Here is a 13,403-nt window from a genome sequence, read left to right as displayed (position 1 = left end):
AAGAAGGAGCATTTACACTTCATTTATTGACGTTAGGGAGGAGGAAAAAAGAAAACATCTTTATATATTGTACGCATTAACAGAAACACAGCTGCAAACACAAGCTCATGCCTGACGAACGCTTGAAACAAAGAAGCAAACAGAGTGAGAATTAACTCTTAACATGCGTCAACCTGGTCTTTAATTATCTGCCTGCACATGTTAGCAAGCCCTCATCAGCTGCACTGTTACTGCACAGAGGCTCTAAGTAGCTGGTCGCACAGCGCCTTCATGCTTTTATAACATTACTGAAGTTAGTCATAAAAAATGAGACCAAAAACCATATTGTTGTTATGGAGTGAAAACCTTTAAATAAAAGAAATATGTGGATTCCTAAATCCCTTCAAATCTTATTGGACAGTGAAAAAAAAACACGTCGTTCAGCTAAAAACAAGGCTGTTGGCTTTTGAGGTTTTAACCTGACAGCATTAAAATAGTCATCTTTACAATACAAAGAGTCAAACACTGTACGTCTCCATGAAGGCCGAGTAACACAAAGTGTAATGCAGAATGATGGCGGTTCTTGTTCCTGACCTCACGAGGCAACCGGCAGAAAGACTTTGAATCTAGAACCAGCACGACTCACTAAACAACTGACCAGAGGAAAAGCACAGACTCTGTCGGCCGCTGAGGATCAGGACTGAGAAGTGATGTGTGTTAGAAGCAGTTCAGTTCCAGAGGCAGGGCCCGGGGCAGAGGCACGGCTGTCTGACGTCCGCGGGCCTGATGGCCAGGTCTTTGACCACCTCCACAGTCCCGAACACGGGGTACAGTTCCTCTGTGAACTTCTCGTTGAAGGTGTACAGGTGAGAGCGCTTCTCCACGTCGTAGAAGGACAGCTGGCCCTGCTCATAGTCCAGGTACACCCCGACTTTCCTGGGCGCCAAGCTCTGCGACAGCGGCGTGGCGGGCACCGTCAGGGCTTTCAGATCGGTGCCCCGCTCCAGACGCAGGGTCAGGTAGCCCGTGTCTGTGTTGAGCGAGCGGAAGCCCTGCCTCACGGCCGACGCCTTCGCCACCCCCAGCCGCCAGTCCCGCTCGCCCACCTCCACCTCCCAGTAGTGACGTCCGGAGGCGTAGCCCTCCTGGCCCGCGGCGCACCACCAGCCGTCGAAGCGCCTCCGGCACCATGGGACCTCGCGGCGCTCCAGGCCGCAACGCATCCGTTTTTCATCGCTGGAGATGATCAGGTCTGGGTTGGCTGAGTCCGAGTCCAGAGTCACGTCCTCTGTGGAGTCGCAGAGCGGAAATAAAATCAGACGAAGGAAAGAAAAGAGGAGATTCTTCTTTATGTGATTTTACTGCAAAGAGTTTTCATACCTGCTGCATCACAGATCCAGTTCCACACTGCAGAGGAAAAGAGGAGACGGGTTTTAATCAATAGTTTTATATTAACAACAGATGAAATGAGTGTGTGTGATGTGAAAAAGGTCACAAGTGACAAACCCACAGAGAATTATCACCAAACTCTGCAGCTCACATTAACACCACTGAGGTTTTCTGTGACCAAAGGAAAACTTCCAGAGACACGACTCCAGATAAATGCTAATGAGAGCAACTTCATTAACTTTATGAAGTGATAATATGCTAATGCTGCGTTTACAGCTCGTTCCTGTTGCCTTCAAAGCCACCTGAGAAATCAGGTGACTTACACCCTTTTTGACATTTTTACTGCCGCTAGAATTTCCAGTCGAACGCCTGAGTCGCTTCCTCCTCAGTCGACAGATTAATCAAGAATGAAAATAATCTGCAGCTCTGCAGTGATTTCATTTCAAAGTGTCAACGATACTCCGGGTTTCCACTCACCGCTGTGGGGGATGTAGCGGACAGCGTCTGAAAGAAGGAAAGTGATCACTGTGATTAACAAGAGACAATCAGCACACTGCTTTCATGCTCCATCCTTTAATCACTTATCAATACTGATTAGTTTTCCTGGAAATGAGTCATCAAGTTTCACTGCTGCTAAACAGGCTGATTAAGTCAATACTGTTTTAATCAACGTCAGTTCACACGTTACAGTCGCATCTTTAAGACTCAACGACTCATTTATCATCACTGCTCTTTACTCACCGATCCTCTGGCTCCTCTGCTTCGCCACCAGCCACTGCTTAGTCACGTCCTCCTACACACACACACACACACACACACACACACACACACACACACACACAGACGGTAATGTAAAGACAAAGCAGGCCAAGGTGAGGTGAACAAAGAGATAAAGAGATTAGCGTGGCTGGGTGTCGTGTAGCATCCATACATCAGGCTTCACACTCTTTACTGAACTGACACCATCAGTTTTCAATTAAACTCAATTAGCACGAGGCGTTCATGGTCACCAGGAACAAAAACAAATGTTCAACACAGTCTAATCGGGGGGGAAAATGCTGCAGACCTTGACGGGGCTGTCTGCGTTCAGCACGGCCAGCAGGACGAGCTCCATGGCGGGGAGCAGGTTGGGGAGACGGCCCCTCTTCCACTGGAACTCCAGGTCGTCCAGCATCATGAGCACGGGCTCACCTGGCCACACGGTCGGCTGCAAACACGAGAATCACACTGAGTCTCCAGGATATTAGAGTTATGACAGGTGACTGTGAAGGGCAGGGTTTAGCTTAATCATCTTTATCAGACGCGAGGACGGAACTGGGTCAGACTTTAATCACCGAGCAGCCACCCAGCGGCCGAGGGAACGGGCTGGGTCGTATACTGACCTGAGGTCTGCTTTTAATCTCCCGGGTCCAGTCCATGATGACCCTCTTGTGTGGTCCCATGTCGCACTCCCCTCCCGCCTCCAGCATGCAGAGGAGGTGACCCTTCCAGTCCTTCTTCTCCGGCCTCTCGTACTGGAAGTCAGACGGGATGATCCTCGGCTGAACGGGACACACGGACGTTTGAGCGCCAAGAAAACACAAAGTCGCTCGGTGGGTAAACACAAGCAGCACCTACGCTACACTGTACCTGGACTCTCTTCTCCAAAACCGCAGCCCACTCCACGATAAAGTCGCGACACACGCTGGCTGGCCAGATGTCCTCGCTGGTCCAGATGTGGCCCAGGATGTTTGACCTCTGGGGTAAAGGCAGAGAAGAATGAGTGACTGATGAGAGGAGGAGGAGGAGGAGGAGGAGGAGGAGGAGGAGGAGGAGAGCTTACCTGGCAGATTTTGTTGAGTTCTCGAGCTAACTCCATAATAAATAACTGACTTTCCAGCAGCGGCTCCTTCTTCTCGAGCCTGACTCGCTTACGAGACTCCTGCAGCAAAAAGAAGATAAAAAGAAAAATGAACATGGAGGAACATTTCACAGAGAGAGAGAGAGGTGTACAAATTCAGCAAATACAGAGACGTGGAGCCGCACCTTGAGTCGGATCTTGAGCTTTTTGGCCGGCTCGATAAGGAACTGCAGGCAGTCCTTCATCATGCTGGCAGCTGGAGAGCGAGGCCGATGCCCTGTGGTACGATAATAAAAAGCTTTAGCGCGCTGGCACTTACTCTGTCAAGTGCTGGAGCAGAGCTGCAGCTGACTGGGCTCCTGTCGCCCACACAAATCGATGAGAGAGCAGAAATTGGTCATTTATGAGCCGAGGCAAAAAAAAAAAAAAAAAAAAAAATCTGTATATGTGAGCGTGGAGAGAAAAAAGCACTGCAGAACTTTCATCGCAGCTCTGCACTCAAAGTCCACTGAGAGCTCATTATTAGGCACTCTGAGCTATCATTATAAGAGGAGGAGGAGGAGAGAGGACCCACACACTGATAGATGAGACTGCCCACCTACTCCACACACACTCACAAAACCACAGAGTGGGCGGCAAACACAGAAACAATGTGGGACGGGGCTGAAAATATTGCACAGTAACAGGATTTCCTGGAGTGCGTGGGTCGCTCGATGCATCTCCATCACTGCCTTGAAATTGGAAAATTTATTCCCAAGGAGATCTGAGACAGCAGCAGCACAGAGCAGTTAAAAAAAAACAAAAAAACACTGAACACTGCGGAGGGTGCGGGGGAACGTTGGACCAGTTTGCTGTTGATTCAGCAGTCCCCCCCCCCTGCACGCCAGTTTGATGCTCTGAGGGGATTTGCTGTGCTTTGTGTGATATAGAGGTGGCAGCTGAGCCAAGAGGAAGCTGCTGTTAACTCCTTTTAAGGCTGGAGAGCAGATATGATCGCAGGAGTGAGAGGAAACAAAAGCTGCATTAAACTTCAACACTGAGTTTATCTCTCAGTGAAGAATAATCTGTGAGGAAACTGTGGATTTAACTATTTAATCCATGTGTGCACTGATCACAAACACACCCTGTGATGAGGTTTCACTCCCATCAATAAGTCAGTCAGACGCTAGTCAATAGAAATGTCCACATGTCCACACAGGTGCATGTAAACTTTAGCCCACAGACACGTGCCGTCCTGTTAACTCATCACACAGAGTGTGGGTGAACGTGAATGCATCTCAGAGTAAATAAAGGAGGGGTGCTGTACCCCTCCTGCACGACTCCTCTGTGAAACTGAGGCGCTGTGACTCCATGTTGGCTCCTGGTTTGGATGGAGGTTTTATTTTTGGCAGTGCGCGTGTAGGTGGCAGGAGAGCTGTATGTGGTGGAGAGGAGCTGGAAGATTATAGGAAATCCAGGATTAGCACCGGGGCCGCTGCTGTAGCTACAAACCCAGGTAGTGTGTGTCTATATTGGGAGTGACAGAACCAACCTCTGCCTGCATCGAAACAGACAGACTGTGATTCACCGCGCACAAAAACCCCAACAAAGAGGAGAGATGTTATTTTAGAATTACTGAAAAACAGTAAAATGCATCGATATGCTTCTTTGTTTATTCTTTACAGCCTTCCGTAAACAAAATCTATCTGTTTGAAATGTTTATTCCGCAATATAAAACAGGAAAACCCATTTAAATGGCCTCAAATCTGGAAAGATGCACAACAATCACTATCAGGCAAATTATTTTATTTAATTACGCCCTCGGCAGCGGCACAGTTCAGCTCATTTTCTCCACCAAAATCGACGGTTACAGTGAAAAATTAAGTCTTACCTTGTTACGGGAGAATTTTCCTGCAGGTACGGTAACTTTGCGCAGCTCCTCTCTGCTGTTTTCGACGAACTCGGGCTGATTTATTAGTACTCCGCCATCCTTCAGAGACGCACCGCTTCATCCACTCCACAACTGCGGCAGGAACCGGAGCGCGCGCTCTTTATCTACACCACCGCGTTCACCGAGCTGCAGCGCGAGGGAGGAGTCGCGAGAGGTCGCCGTTGCTTCGAGGACACCACAGAGGCGCTCTCCCGGTTCTTAAGGTAGTGAAGTCAGTTTTATTCATGTAAGAAGTTGTTTCATACAGAGCAGGCCTAGACCGTCACCATGAGCGAGCACTAAGGCGACAATGACACGGAAAAACTTCACTTTAAGAGGCGGAAATGTGGAGTAGAACCAGACTCAGTGTGGGCGGCCGATGTTGAGTAGTCTCACCTTCTGTTTTGTATATTGAATTTGTTTTTTGTTCATTTGACTGAGCTTAAAAAACCGCAGCCGTAAGTAAAAAACAGTTTAAGGTAATGTTGAAGTCCGTGAAAAGAAAACTTTGCTATCAACTACCAAGCTAAATTTGAATGGTTAAAAAAAAGTCGGTGAATATGTCGTTGAAGGCGCTGAAACCACGCCCACTCTAACGCTGCAGTGACCGTTAGCACCTTATTAGCACCCTGCTAGCACCGTTAGCACCATGTAAAGCAGATACTAGCAGCCTTGTAGTTGTACAGACGTTCATGTTTGAGCCACCAGAGTAGACACACACACAGATAGCGAGCAAAGTCGGTGGGACAGGTGGGTGGAGTAGGGTGGGGTGGGGTGGGGTGGCGGGGGCACGGATTGGTTCAGCCTCATTCAAAAGTGACAGCGGATTATCGATGGATTCCGGTCGTCTCCGATGAAACTTTGGATAACTAACCGGAGGGAAATGGTCACTTCATCCACCTCCTCTTAGTGGCTTTGGAAATTTAAATAAGGCAACGACCGAGCTGTTCTGCAAACTCTGACATCCAGGGGAGAGGCATTCGCGGGACGACGACATAGCTAGCTAGCAAAAACCTACAACGGCTTGACGGGAGGCGCGCTGATGCTAACGCTAACGGTTACAGTGTCAGGGGTGGGGTTATTCTGAGTGCTGGCTCCAGTGCGTCATCAAGCCGCCATTTTACATCCGCCCATAAAATCCTGAGAATGAAACTAATGAAAAACTGTAAAAGGGTTAACTCCATAATATACTAACACAGAGTTTACAGACTTTATACGTGTTTTCAGGAATTATTTTTTTGACATAACTAATGTGTTTAGAGACAAATTTCTGACTTTGCTTTACACAGACACCTTAACTGCTCAATAACTCTCGTGCTAACATTGTGTTGTGCTATTCAGCGTTGGAAAATAGGGCAAAGTTTTTAGAATTTTAAAACTAAAACTGAATTATTATGTGTCACTTTTAATACAATCAAATTAATACAATTATTAATAAAAATGTAATCAACCGTATGATGTTTAGAAATGGTTTTCTTTATATATGTAATTTTTTATATTAAAAGTATAAGTCTATATAACAACATTGGGTTATTTCACACTATAAGTCACTGGATTATTCTTTTTTAAATATCATTTTTAGAGGAATATTAACCACATTAAACGGCCTCTGGAAATGAGTCACCAGTCTACACGGAGTCTTTGAAGGCAGCATGGCGTTTTTATGCTGGGAGGCAGAACAGCAGATGTCACTATAGATAGCCAATATAAACACCTCATATCCCGGTGTATTTAATTTCATGCACATCTCTAAGCCCACACAGCCAGTAGGTGGCCTCGGTCGATCGTTTTATATGTGGCGTTTGTTTCAAATACTAATTTCTGTTCCAGCTGTCCTCCCCCTCTGTCTGCCTGTGTCACAGCTCTCCAGGAATGGGAAGGTGTCTCGGTATGTTAGGTAGGCTACGCGGAAGTGTGATTACAGCGCGTGTAACTCCGCGTAAATGACAGGACGCTCCTCGGTGCGTCTCTGATCAAGACTGTCGCGGATCACAGCTGGTACCTCAACATGGCACCCAGAGACCCTCTCCTCGGCACCCTGAAAGGTAAGGATCAACAGCAGACTCACACGGGGGCGTGATTATTGGATCATAATATCAGTTTTAGAGGCAGATGGTTTTACGCCTCATTAAAACAAACAGCGTGTTTCTGCTTTGAATATTTGGGTTTTTTCAGACACTCTGAAAAGCATGAACACATAAACATCCCCTGCCAGACCGTTTATCCTGTGCGCTGCCTCTTCTCTAACAGTGTTGATGTGTGAAATGGCGATGACAGCACAGGTTGCATGTAAAACCAGTGTGTTGTTTTTGACTTAAACCAGATCTACAGTTAATTTTGTGGGTTTCCCCCCTCCCTCCTCAGTGTGTGTCCTAAACCTGCAGTCAGATGGAGAGACAGTGACAGACACCAACCCTCACCTCGCCTCTTGCTGTGAGCTTCTTGAACTGGTCCTCAGGAAGGGGCTCCAGCGTCAGTATGAATAATGAATTTTATAGTAGTAAAAACTACTATAAAATGGTAATAATAATGATAAATAAATAATGACAGTAAGTGCAGTTGCTGTGTCTTTACAGTTGTTGCTTCCTTTCTCAGAGCCAGTTCTCAGCCTGGTGCAGAGAGACTACTGGCAGTGCTTCGAACAACTTCCTCAACAAGATGCCTGTGGCAGGTAACATCATCCTGCTTAGATGAACTGATAGGGACTGTAACGTAACATTGTCATAACTATACACTGACACTAGCACTCATTCTCACTGTGTGTGTGTGTGTGTGTGTGTGTGTGCACAGGCTGTCTGCTCTGTCGTTGGCAGTGGAGCAGACCAGAGTTTGCAGGAAGCTGCTCTCAGCTCAGGGCCGGGGCCGCTACCTGCTCAGACTGGCCCTCAGCCGCAAGACCCTGTCACAGTTCATCACACACCTGCTGCACACACCCAGAATCCTGGAGGTCAGATACATGCACCAGACACATCTCCTATATTTAGATACTGATGAATGTCCATCAAAATACATCCATGACATCTCAGTAAACTGGTCTCCTCGTACTGTCCCCCCCCCCCCTTGCAGTGGTACAGCCCGGCTTTATCAATTCTCAGGAATGAGGAATTTGTGGGTGAGGCTTTTTCTACTTGATGTGATTGTTTCCATCCACAAAAATCAGAGGAAATTCTTGTCACCACTGCCATTTGGCATCAAACATCAACACCACTGTTCTTCCTCTTGCAGAGCCTTTCATGTCGCTGCTGCTCGTCCTCTCTCACATGGAGTTCAAACTGGACATGGAGGTCAGTACAACTCCTCTCTTTATGCCAGGAAAAGCTGGAACTGAGTTCCGCTACTCCCTCTGACTCCACACTGACAACCACCTCTGCTCCTTTATTGCAGAATTGTAGTTTTCTGGATGAGAGTTGGCTCCTACCGGTGAGAAACAGTGATTGTTGTTCAGTAGTTCATTGCTGCATCACAACAGTATCATTATGGCTTTAGTAGTGTTGAGAACTTTGGACTGAGCAGAGTGTGAGCGACGGTCTGTTGATATTTTTAGGTGTGTGAAATATATGAAGTGGTGCCCTGTCGGGAAGTTGGGATGGTTTTGAGGTTTGTGTCTTCCACTCGACATAAAAAAAAATTGTATTAATGTGTGTGTCTGCTAACGCTTACATCTGAACTGACTGTGTCTGTCTCTAAGGTATCTCAGTGGGCGTGTCTTTGTCCTCGACCTGATGCCTGGAGGTCAGGCTGACGTCGACAAGTTCATCTGTCCCGGTGACATTATTGATGAAATCAACGGGACGTCGCTGAGGAATTCAAAGTGTGGACAGGTAGAAAAAAAAAGATTGATTTCACAGACATGATCGGTCTCTGTCTTTGTGCCAGTTCAGTGCTGCTTTAAATAACATTTAACACCTGGTGTGTGATGAATGTTTTGAGGAAAATGCTGATGTCTGACCATCACAGAATGTACAGCAAACTGTGTGCAGTGAACTGAGCTTTGAACTGAGCTGATTAGACAGTGCACCAGCTGGAGCTCGTTAAGTACAACTGAACCTAATTACCTTTCATGTCCTGCAGGTTCCAGTAGGAAAAACACAGGTGGTACTAACAACATTTACAATGATTCAGGAACCAGGACCCTGAAACTGAAGCAGAATTCAGTTGTCATTGTTTTAGTCATTTACACCTGTATCTCTCCTTCTTTCCTTCTTCAGAATGTCTTGTGTGAACAAGTTTGGTTTGCTGTTTGGTGACATTACGCAAGTCCCAGAATAGCTGCACCTGACCTGAGCAGAGCTCTGAACTGAAAACGCCTGTGTGTGTGCACAGGACTCTTCTTATTAACATGGTAAACATGACCCCACCTGAAGGTGCGATAAAACCAAAAGTTAATTCCAAACAGGCTCAGACTGCAAACAGTAAGCTGGACACATTTTACTGTAATGCTGAGGAAAAAAACAAGCAAACAATATATTTTTAATATTTAAACTGCAGCTCTGTTAGGGTCATGAGGGTGAGACACTGGTCAGTCACACCTTTGACAAACTCTACAATCATTTGCATAATTTAAAAACCTACAAAAACACATTTCCTGTGTTTTTCCAGGCAGGTGTGGTTCTGTCACGACTGAAGGGCTGCCCCCTGTCTATCCACGTTATACGATGGAGAGCCCATGACGGGACGGTGTATCGGCCCCTTATCAAACTCCTGCGAGCCCTGAGGACGGAGAACCCCATGCTGCAGCTTGGTCTTGCCACCTCCCTACAGCCGGCCCCCCAGGACCAGAGGCCTTCACCCGTCACAGTGTCTCAAAGAGGGAAGGTAAAGTTGGTCACCTCATCCTCAAAGATAAACAACTTTTTGAACAGTTCACAGAGACACTAACCTGCTCTCCTCTACAGGATTGTGTACATTGTGCAGTTCTTAGGAAAAGCAAACATCGGGATGGTAAATAATCGCTTGTGTTTAATTAGATTTACACTCATAATTGTGTGTATACATGTGCTAAGCCATGTGATATCTTCTCTTACTTTCTCTTAGTTTGGAGGCAAGGAGGTGCTGCAGCAAGCAATCCCACAGGTGCTGCAGAAAAACCAGCCTAGCAAGGTAATAAACCCCACCTGAGGCCACACAGAATGGATTCAGTCATGTTCTGCTTAACAAAACATCATGTGCTCAATGAGTGTAATCTGTCCTGCAGGAGGTGCTCTTAGACATGAAGGAAACACACTTGACATGCACAGAAAGAAGCAGCAAACTGGTGAGTGGATGCATGAGATGTCAGGATTATTCAGTGTTTGGCTCTGTCTCTGGCTGCTGGACTGACCCCTCTCATCTTATTTACACAGGAGCTGTTTGAGCACCACTACCCAGAGATTTCATGTGTAGGAAGATTCGGCCAACCAGACTACACAATATTTGCTTTCTGTGTGGCGTAAGTCTCTAATTTACAAACCAAGCACACGTGCATCAAATTGTCATTGATTTCCCTATAGATGCCAGGAAAACAATAACGATCAGGGATGTTTCTGTTGTCCATCCACCACACATCCTGCTGTAGTTGAGGTCACTCCCCTCCATAGAGACATGTGGTGATGCAACATCCAAGCCTACACAGCTTTGTTGTCATTGGCTGGACCAGATGTCAGCTGAGCATGTGATTGGCTCTGTTCACAGAGACTCCCCAGAAACCCCCCAGTCAACAGGCTTCTGCTGTGTGGCACTCAGAGCCAGCAACATCAAGGAGTGTGAGGATATCGTCTGCCGTATAGGTGAGATGTTATATAAGAGCTCATAACTGTTAACGAGTTATTAACTCAACCAATAATAAGACATAAAACAAATGTTTTCTCTCCCTACAGCTACTGGCTTCAAGCATACAGAGTGGTTTGTATGACAAATCAACTGCTGTCAACTTGCCTCATATGTGGTTGTAAATAAATCAAAGTGTCTGAATCGACTACAGTACACAAGACTTTCTACTCATAAAGACCTTTAATAGAAAGACATGTGACAACATTTTCATAAATAGTATTAAATGTAGCTGCCAAGAGTTTATGTTGGAAAACATGTAAAAAGCAGTCCAGAAAAATACAGAGGGGTCTGCCATGCTCCTCGTCAAAGAGTGCAGAGAATCGACTGTGGTAGTAGATACGCCAACACTGCAGTGAGACCTGTAGAGCAAGACATGCTGGCTTTTGTTGTAAATGGTAGATGGGTGAAGAAACCCTGGACCCCTGTGGAAGATGTGAAGATTAATCCTTGCTTCAGAGATAGCATCATCCCCAAAAGGAGCCTGATACCCACACAGAGCTTTGAGGTTGTGTGATGGTTGTTACATGTAGTTATGACCCATGATGTAGGTAGAGAATTCCTACTGCACAACATTTCCAACTACCCAAAGTGTACTCAGGCTCGTGGAATGGTTGGTGTATTATCTCAATCTAAAATACAATACAAAAAATTCAAAAAGGAAAACTTATTTAAAAAAAAAAAAAACCCAAGAAATAAAAATGTCCACAAAAATGGTTAAGTACGATAAATAGGATCATTTGTTGCGTCAAAGCTGCCGCTGGCTGTTTAGGCTCTCTCTCCCCTTATCCTACGGGCCAGCTGGATGTCTTTGGGCATGATGGTGACACGTTTGGCGTGGATGGCGCACAAGTTGGTGTCCTCAAACAGACCCACCAGGTAAGCCTCACTGGCCTCCTATACATAGAGATCAGGAGAGACAGGAATTAGGCTTACAGTTACTACAACTATGTTGCCCCACTGTGACTCTACACACAAATGGGCGTTTCGTTTCATTCTGTGAATTATGTACCTGCAGAGCTCCGATGGCAGCACTCTGGAAGCGCAGATCAGTCTTGAAGTCCTGGGCAATTTCTCTCACCAGACGCTGGAAGGGCAGCTTGCGGATGAGAAGCTCAGTGGACTTCTGGTAACGACGGATCTCCCTCAGCGCCACGGTTCCAGGCCTAAACAACAGTGAGAATTATCCAATTATAGAAAGGAAAAGTGTCACCAGTCAGAATAGATTCCAAGTTATGTGATGTAAATACAAACCTGTAACGATGAGGCTTCTTCACTCCCCCTGTGGACGGTGCGCTCTTTCTGGCTGCCTTGGTAGCGAGCTGCTTCCTTGGCGCCTTTCCTCCAGTAGACTTACGGGCAGTCTGCTTGGTACGGGCCATCTTGTTCTCACTAAAAAGCAGAAAAAAAGTCTGTTATTTTAAAAAAACTCTCGACCTACTGAGAAGAACAGATCACAATAACCCCGCATAGATCCGCCGTATTCCTTGCCAAGCTAAGACGCTAGCTTAGCATAGCATACAATCTAATAAGCGCTCCCCTCCCCCAAGGTTGTAGCTACTGGGAGGCGTCAGGTTTGCTCCTAAACGCCACAGCGTCTACCAGCTAGGCCGACAAATTAGTCACCATAAAAACAAATATGGGTTAATGATTAGTTACAGGGTTAAAGTTTGTTATAGCTGACTAACGTGCCGCTACCATGTAAATCAAACGATTTAACGCTAACTAATACCGAGGCCTACTGGAATCGGAGACGATAGCATAACACTCAGCGCCAGGACTGGCCCAGCCAGTCTGTCTTTGCTTTTCGTCTTCGCCATTTTCAATTTCTCGTTTCCCCCTCAGGCGACATTGCCTCGTTTCAGCTCAACCAGAATTATCAAACACAGGAATAGCTTAGCTAATGGCTACATATCAAACGGTTAACGGCGAGAGAATTTTGGCTAACCTCGAGCTCGTTAACGATGTTTACTTTCAGTTTAGTGCGCTAATCGTGACGTTTAACCAGAAGCGTTAACTGTAAGAGATTCCATTGTTCTATTTTTAGCTAACGCTAACGTTAGCACGTCGCCTTGTTTCCCAAACAACGCCTGTAAGACGGAGACGATCGCTGGGTACATGTCACTGTAATGACACCGAATTCGTTAAATACAACATCTACATAGCAAGGAAACCATATTTACCTTTAGGATGTCGCTTGACTTTAAATAATCACCGTGGCTGACAATTCGTCAGAGGAAACCACTGGAAACGGAGACGATGTGTGTTGGGAGGGGTAGGCAGAGGCCGAGTATTAGTACACTGTCGTGACGTCATGCATGTGAAATACTACACGCTCATTGGTTCACCTCTCAAAGTGGACGTACGGTACAGCCAATGGGATGAAGCAAATTTTAAAAGACGTTAATTGTTTCCCCGTATTTCAGCTTTCTACAAACCGTACGTGACGTTATGTATCTCTGTAAAACACTGCCAGAGTGT

The 13,403-nt window shown here is 46.2% G+C and overlaps 3 protein-coding genes across 6 annotated transcripts; 1 reads left to right on the top strand and 2 right to left on the bottom strand.

Moving 5' to 3' along the window:
* Nucleotides 1–6: 6 nt before the first annotated feature.
* Nucleotides 7–5,221, bottom strand: zgc:194990 (uncharacterized protein LOC568410 homolog). The gene is made up of 10 exons (XM_018660192.2): nt 5,079–5,221; nt 3,394–3,485; nt 3,191–3,289; nt 2,998–3,105; nt 2,751–2,909; nt 2,435–2,575; nt 2,110–2,161; nt 1,846–1,872; nt 1,360–1,386; nt 7–1,267 (listed from the first exon to the last, which is right to left on the bottom strand). The coding sequence occupies exons 2-10, from the start codon at nt 3,454–3,456 to the stop codon at nt 708–710; spliced, it is 1,236 nt and encodes a 411-aa protein (XP_018515708.1). The 5' UTR covers nt 3,457–3,485; nt 5,079–5,221; the 3' UTR covers nt 7–707.
* A 24-nt stretch (nt 5,222–5,245) lies between these two features.
* si:ch211-250n8.1 (uncharacterized) lies at nt 5,246–10,806 on the top strand. Of its 4 annotated transcripts, none has more exons than XM_018660194.2 (16): nt 5,246–5,341; nt 6,980–7,162; nt 7,482–7,589; nt 7,713–7,788; nt 7,908–8,064; nt 8,184–8,229; nt 8,343–8,401; nt 8,502–8,537; nt 8,662–8,714; nt 8,806–8,938; nt 9,717–9,932; nt 10,013–10,058; nt 10,152–10,217; nt 10,312–10,371; nt 10,460–10,545; nt 10,672–10,806. In XM_018660194.2, the coding sequence occupies exons 2-13, from the start codon at nt 7,126–7,128 to the stop codon at nt 10,211–10,213; spliced, it is 1,029 nt and encodes a 342-aa protein (XP_018515710.1). In that variant the 5' UTR covers nt 5,246–5,341; nt 6,980–7,125; the 3' UTR covers nt 10,214–10,217; nt 10,312–10,371; nt 10,460–10,545; nt 10,672–10,806. The 4 variants fall into 4 exon arrangements, with proteins under 4 accessions (XP_018515710.1, XP_018515709.1, XP_018515711.1 ...); XM_018660193.2 differs by having other exon boundaries at nt 5,248–5,341; nt 6,948–7,162; XM_018660195.2 differs by having other exon boundaries at nt 5,260–5,341; nt 6,988–7,162.
* A 280-nt stretch (nt 10,807–11,086) lies between these two features.
* Nucleotides 11,087–13,257, bottom strand: LOC108872509 (histone H3.3A). Its single transcript, XM_018660198.2, has 4 exons — nt 13,106–13,257; nt 12,177–12,314; nt 11,935–12,088; nt 11,087–11,819 (listed from the first exon to the last, which is right to left on the bottom strand). The coding sequence occupies exons 2-4, from the start codon at nt 12,302–12,304 to the stop codon at nt 11,691–11,693; spliced, it is 411 nt and encodes a 136-aa protein (XP_018515714.1). The 5' UTR covers nt 12,305–12,314; nt 13,106–13,257; the 3' UTR covers nt 11,087–11,690.
* Between the last annotated feature and the right edge of the window lie 146 nt (nt 13,258–13,403).

The sequence above is a fragment of the Lates calcarifer genome, linkage group LG8 (assembly GCF_001640805.2).
Source record: "Lates calcarifer isolate ASB-BC8 linkage group LG8, TLL_Latcal_v3, whole genome shotgun sequence".
Taxonomy (NCBI): Eukaryota; Metazoa; Chordata; class Actinopteri; family Centropomidae; genus Lates; species Lates calcarifer.
This window is presented reverse-complemented; position numbering and strand designations above follow the sequence as displayed.